Source organism: Priapulus caudatus, unplaced genomic scaffold (assembly GCF_000485595.1).
Source record: "Priapulus caudatus unplaced genomic scaffold, Priapulus_caudatus-5.0.1 Scaffold6, whole genome shotgun sequence".
In the NCBI taxonomy this organism is placed as follows: Eukaryota; Metazoa; Priapulida; class Priapulimorpha; order Priapulimorphida; family Priapulidae; genus Priapulus; species Priapulus caudatus.
Genome location: NW_014577067.1, coordinates 76,523 through 83,535, shown reverse-complemented (window position 1 = coordinate 83,535; position 7,013 = coordinate 76,523). Strand labels below are relative to the sequence as shown.

The 7,013-nt window shown below is 43.6% G+C and overlaps 2 protein-coding genes across 2 annotated transcripts in view; one reads left to right on the top strand and one right to left on the bottom strand.

Moving 5' to 3' along the window:
- The window catches only part of LOC106805490 (tubulin alpha chain, testis-specific-like), a 12,179-nt gene extending 6,348 nt beyond the window's left edge, over positions 1 to 5,831 (top strand). The window contains exons 2-4 of the mRNA XM_014807104.1: positions 2,241 to 2,463; positions 3,568 to 3,869; positions 4,812 to 5,831. Coding sequence (XP_014662590.1) covers positions 2,241 to 2,463; positions 3,568 to 3,869; positions 4,812 to 5,642 — 1,356 coding nt within the window. The 3' untranslated portion in view covers positions 5,643 to 5,831. The remainder of the gene's footprint in view (positions 1 to 2,240; positions 2,464 to 3,567; positions 3,870 to 4,811) is intronic.
- A 738-nt stretch (positions 5,832 to 6,569) lies between these two features.
- Positions 6,570 to 7,013, bottom strand: part of LOC106805038 — a 22,567-nt gene continuing 22,123 nt past the window's right edge. Inside the window, exon 3 of the mRNA XM_014806509.1 lies at positions 6,570 to 6,622. Coding sequence (XP_014661995.1) covers positions 6,570 to 6,622 — 53 coding nt within the window. The remainder of the gene's footprint in view (positions 6,623 to 7,013) is intronic.

Here is a 7,013-nt window from a genome sequence, read left to right as displayed (position 1 = left end):
CCGTATCAATGACTTAATTATGACATGTGTGATAAAACAAAGTGTGACGACAATTATTATTATTTACTGTATAATTCAACGTGATATATTACCTAAATAAGTATTACCTATTTTAAAACAGTATACTGATCCTTTGTAATAACTACCAGTGATACTTTACTGTTTACATCCTAACGTGAAATGCGCGGGGATGTGAGGATTACTCCACAACCTAGCGCACGTGAACAGTGAGCGTGCTGCACGACACGTGCATGTAAATAAACCCTGGCCAACACAATGTAGGGTTCACTACCACTGGCCAAAAGTAAGCTCCACCCACTTCTTATCGATTTTTGCCAACGCTGCTACTGGATTCAGAAACCTGTGCTAACCTGTGCGTCCGAACATTCCACGCACGTTTCTTGAATGCCAACTAAAGTTGATTGCAGTGAGCGAATGCATTGTTTACATGTATGTCACGGTTTATCACGGATTAGTTTTCAAATAAATACCCCTGGAAGTTAATATGCATGAACAGATTTCTACAGGTAACAGTTTCTCAGTGTTTCAAATTTTCGGTGATTAAATAACTGTAGGATCAGCGGGCCTGTTTTATCAAGAAGCTGTAGGCCCGGCATCGAAACTGTCGGCGGCGGGCCAACGGGCCGACGCGAATTTCGAACACTGCACGCAATAGTATGTAGTATACATACTAGGACCTGTGGATACTTATTAGTTGTAATATGAATTGGACAGTTCCTGCTTCAAAAGGCACAACGCACATCCTTCGGACATGGTTCGTAAATAAAATGTTTCAATAAAATAAAATGTTTTCCCGACCGACCTACCCTATTTTTTTTCGGCATGAAACGGTAACCACACCTATATTTTGTTTTGGCCTTAATATCAATTGATAGACTCCTGGTATAATGTTAGTAATGTTAGTAGTTAATGTAAATGTTATGAAATAAATTTTATGCAACTTTTAATTACTATTCAGGGTTCTCCCTACGTTGCGCAAACAGGGCGCGCGCGCCCCGTTTGGGAAAACTCCCCCCTGTTTCAATCGTTGGGCCCCGTTTAAATTACCTCCGCCCCGATTAAATTCTACCACAATAAAAGTTTGCCAGCGGGGGAATCGATCGTCAAGAATTCACATTCGACCAGGACACCCGGCGCGTGCATTTTTACCCTGCCACGCATGCACTGCAGACAATACACAAGTACAAACAGTCAACCTGTCCCACACCGACTCGGCTATCTTATATTATATATCTTAGATTTTCTTCACTGCGGGCCCGACGGTCGGGTAAATAATCACTTCCGGCATAAAATGTTTTATAGCCCTGCGGCAACTACGCGGGCTTTAGTACTACTACTACTAGAGTTAAGCCACACCTAGCTCTAGTACTATAGCCCACATAAAGTTGCCGCAGTGATAAAGAACATTTTATGCACAGGAAGCTCCAACTGGATTAGTTACAGTGTTGCTAGGAGAAAAAAAGTAGGTCTATAATGATAATTAAATTCCTCTGTAGTCTGTACACTGACAAAAAGGCAAATCGGTCAAAGCTGTCCCAAGAGTACAGACTACAGGGCATTCTCATATATATATGGCTTCCCAGTCAAAAGTCACATTAGCAAACAGTTGCATAATGACAGCTGACAGTCAGTAAAGCGGAGGACACACCATGCAAATTTATTTGCACGTCCGATTGTAAAATTGCAGCGAAATTTGCATGGTGTGTCCGCTCAAGCGCGGACGAATTTCGCTGCGAATTTCATTCGCACCGAAATTCGCAGCAATCAAACATGTTTGTTATTTTCACTGCGGACGTGCAAATAAATTCACACTGTGTGTCCCATTGTTGGTGATCCTTTTCCATCCCATCATGCTTTGCGGTGGTGCGCCATCTGGTGATATTTACCGATTAGCGATAAGGTCTATGGTGGAGCCGTGTGGCGCCAGTAGATCGCGTGTAGTGTGTACGCTGCGGACGTGAGAATAAATTCGCATGGTGTGTCCCAGGCTTAAATAAGGATGTTGAAAAGCTAGGATGGGTAATTTTCTAATTGCTGATTAATTATTATTACTAAATTTAATGGAATAATTATAATAAATTATATGGCTGCTGCTATGATTTTTTTTTACAATTTATTTATGCTCATGAATTTAGTTGTATGGAAAAGCATATTTTGAAGAGAGAAAAATTCAATAGTGAAAAAGATTATTATGCTTAAATTTTTCCTTCTCTTCCCAGCGTGAGTGCATCTCTATACATGTTGGCCAAGCCGGAGTGCAGATTGGTAATGCCTGCTGGGAACTGTACTGCCTGGAGCATGGCATACAGCCTGATGGTCAAATGCCCAGTGATAAAACCATTGGTGGTGGTGATGACTCCTTCAACACTTTCTTCTCTGAGACTGGAGCAGGAAAGCACGTACCCCGTGCTGTGTTCGTAGACTTGGAACCTACTGTTGTTGGTAAGTACCGTATATACTCGCGTAATAACCGCAAATTTGGCCTCGGATTTCAACCCTGTATTTGCTCTGCGGTTTATAAGTGCGCCATACCGTGAGGGGAAATATACTAGGCGCAATACTTGGTTACCCGATTCAAATTGAGGTGCGGCTTATAGGCGCCCGCGGTTATTACGCGATCATATACGGTAATTAATAATTTTCTAGTGAAATATAACTTGAAATATAGGAAAGATGACAATGTGGGGAAAGTATATAGGGCAGACGATTTGAAGAAGGTATAGATAGGGAGAATATCAGGCATGAGACATTTCCGCCGTTCAGCGGATTTCCGGCCATTTTAGAACTGCAGAGACCATTTCTGAGATTCCATTTTTTTGGGGGGGGGGTAAGAATACCTCCGTGGTCTCTGACGATCGCGTACATGTGAACACACTGTGCGACTCGGTAACTATCCGGAGCGCTTCTACTCGTATCATTGTCTTAATGTATGCTTGCTAACATAATGATAAAAGCAGATACGTCGAAGTACAGCAATCGACTGGTATTATTGTTCATTTATCTTATGTAGTGAGCATTGTACAGGCGGATAGAACAAGTTTTATTAAGTACAATTTTACAGTAAGTGACCATGTTATATATGCATAATTTTTTCCTTTTTCACCAAAAAGTGTTGCTAGTTGTGAGCTATTGGAGTACCCTCAAATGGCTCTAGATTGCATCTCAGAGCTTATAATTTTCAAAAAAAAGACCCCCAGACCCCCCCTAGAAGTTTCGTGCCAGTGGCACGAGAATTTTACTCCCTTTTCAGCATTTGTCTGTCTCATGCCTGGAATATAGAAAACGTATAGAGAGTGCAAGGTGATGGTAGAGGGGAGGTGGAGGAATGAAGACGTATTGAATGTATCCGCAGTAGGGGATAGTGGTAAGCTAGAAATAATGGAGGATATTATAATATAGAAGAGGTAGAAAATCAAGTAGAGAATGGCACAAAAATGTGTTGAAAAGCGCTCTGGTATAGAGACTAGAGTATAATAATTATAGCTAGTATATTGCCTGTATCCATTTAAAAAAAAAACATGTAATTGAATGTGCATCTATTTATAGATGAGGTACGCACTGGCACCTACAGACAACTGTTCCACCCAGAACAGCTCATCACAGGCAAGGAGGATGCTGCCAACAACTATGCACGTGGTCACTACACCATCGGCAAGGAGATCGTTGACCTTGTGCTGGATCGCATCCGCAAGCTTGCTGACCAGTGCACTGGGCTTCAGGGCTTCCTCATCTTCCACAGTTTTGGAGGAGGAACCGGCTCTGGATTCGCGTCACTCCTCATGGAACGTCTGTCGGTTGACTATGGAAAGAAGTCCAAGTTGGAGTTCGCCATTTATCCATCACCGCAGGTAATATATTTAAAAACCTGCTTGCAATTACTTTGTGACAATTACAACGAGACTTCACCATCAACACAGGACGTCATAGACGAGGCCCTCCATTGGTCTAGACGGCCACATCTCCATAGCAACCGCGACGATCCAGCACAACACAACAAAGGCTTCCACCTGGAGAGACCGTTTTTGTGTTGCGCGTGCGTCGCCACATTTGCCACATGCAGGCAACTGTGGGAGCACAGGTGCGACGTGCACCAAGCATGCTTATTCATGTGTGACATATGCTTGAACTTTGAAGTCGTACAAGCAGAAACGGTCGCTACGTCACCATTGGCGACAAGCTCATGTTGTGGGTTGCGCTGACCAACTTCTCTACGCGATAGAGGCTTTCCTATAACCCCTCTACCCGTCTCCACTTTTTTTTTCTCTTTGCTCCGTACTTGGAATAGACACACTGTCTGTGTTTTGGGACACAACTACTGTGCCTCCATCCCACAGCGTCGCTACGTTCAACAGCACTATCACCTCTGACTGCCTATGTCTTTTATCATTTGTTCTCTCCTCTCAAGCTTTCCTTTTTTACCCCTCTACCACTATCCAGCAGCCCCTCACCTGTAAAAAATTGAAGAACTTGACGAAGACTACCACAAACTAGCCGTTCATTGCTAACTTTGAGTAGCATTTTCTTAACATAACTTTTATGTAAAATGGCATTGTTCAACCAGCAAATCAAATCCACGTGGGGGAACACAGTAGAGGCTCCGCTTCACGCATGTTCACAATATTACATGTGTGTTACAGTGTAACTTTTACCACTTTCTACTGTAATGATCTAAGCTGTGTACATACGTTTTACCAAAATAGAACTGAATATATTTACCAACCATGCAGTAAACTAATGTTATATGCATTGGTTAGTGTTCTATGGTTGATTAACAAATTGTCTTTAATTAGGTGTCCACTGCAGTGGTTGAGCCATACAACTCCATTCTGACCACTCATACTACTTTGGAGCATTCTGACTGCGCTTTCATGGTGGACAATGAAGCCATCTATGACATCTGTCGCCGCAACCTGGACATTGAACGACCAACCTATACTAATCTCAATCGTCTTATTGCTCAAATTGTGTCCTCCATCACTGCATCTCTGAGATTCGATGGTGCCCTCAACGTAGATCTTACAGAGTTCCAGACCAACTTGGTACCATATCCACGCATCCACTTCCCACTGGCGACCTATGCTCCTGTCATCTCTGCTGAGAAGGCTTACCATGAGATGCTGTCTGTTGCTGAGATCACTAATGCTTGCTTTGAGCCAGCTAACCAGATGGTGAAGTGCGACCCACGCCATGGCAAGTACATGGCATGCTGCATGCTGTATCGTGGTGATGTCGTCCCCAAGGATGTCAATGCTGCCATCGCAACCATCAAGACCAAGCGCACGATCCAGTTCGTTGACTGGTGCCCCACTGGATTCAAGGTCGGCATCAACTACCAGCCGCCCACCGTTGTTCCGGGAGGTGATCTGGCCAAGGTTCAGCGTGCAGTCTGCATGCTGAGCAACACCACGGCCATCGCTGAAGCCTGGGCTCGTCTCGACCACAAGTTTGATCTGATGTACGCCAAGCGAGCCTTTGTTCATTGGTACGTGGGAGAGGGCATGGAGGAAGGAGAATTCTCAGAAGCCCGTGAGGATTTGGCTGCCTTGGAGAAGGATTACGAAGAAGTCGGTGTTGACTCGGTTGAGGGAGAAGGTGAAGAGGGTGAGGGAGACGAGTATTAATCTGCATTATTGTATGCGGTCTGCCCTAAGGCAGCAAGAGTAATGTTACTCAAGGAATGTTTTCAATGGAGTTACTTGTGCTTTGATAATAAAACTGATTTACATGGGAATAATTGTTGCCTGTCAAAATTGGGTGAAATAAGATTCATCATATTGCGTTAAAATGAATAAATTCTAATAACACTAAAGTATACTTGTGTTACATTCAATTCACCTATATGTAAATTTTAAATTATGACCACAACCCTGGATACGAGAGCTCGCTCATACATATTTTTTGTATGTAATACAAAAACGTAAAATACAACAAAACAAACGACAACAACATAAAAATGTAACATATGTGATAAAAAACTTAAATTAGCTCGTAATTACACAGATTGAGTGGCTTTTTGCACGAAAAGTGCTAAATTGCTGTAACGTGCACTATTTATGAAATATGCATGTTCCTGCAATTGGCACCCACTGCAATACAAGCTACGTCTACACGACGAACCTTGACTCGAGTTAGCTTAACCTCGCCAGTCGATCGAGGTTAAGCTAACTCGAGTTAAGGCCCGTGTAGACGCTTAACTCGAGTTAAGGCCCGTGTAGACGCTTAACTCGAGTTAGCTTAACCTCCACGATAGGCAGCAGCACTAGTACGATGTACGTACACACGCACGCACACACTCATGTACGTGCGCACGCATGCACGCACGCCTACGTGCACGCGCGCACGCACGCCTACGTGTACGTGCACATGCACGAACGTGTACCTGCATGCACACACGTGTACGTGCACATGCACGCACGCATGTACGTGCACACGCACTCACGCATGCACGCACACACGCACGTTTACATACACGCACGCATGCATAATAAATCGGTAATAATCGCTATCGGCTGTTGTCGTGTAGACGAGGCTACAGTGTTGTTTCAATGTCAGTTTACGACCTCAGTTACTACAAATTCAATGAGCTGTACAAAAGCCTCGTCTACACGACGAACCTTAAAGGCTCACAATGTGCATCCAAACGCTAATTTCTACAGTACTAGACTAGCAAATACTTCGTGGCATGAATAATCACACTACCTTATGACAAAATAAACTCTAGCTCCTCCAATTTCACTGCGCGTTGTCTTATAAAAGTTATTTTGAAAATACCTCCAATGTTGTTGAAATTCTCCGATGTTGTTGAAGGTTTCCCCAATCTCCAAGCAACCGTGCAGCGGTGGCGCGGTACAGCGGTACGGGCGCAGCAAAGATAGAAACATGTGACGTCACCAAACCAAGTCGATGTTATGTTGTTTGAAACAAGTTAGCGTTGGCGCCTGATTACCTGATTTCGCACCTCTTTCTTGTTGGGAACGCGCAGTCAAATGGGA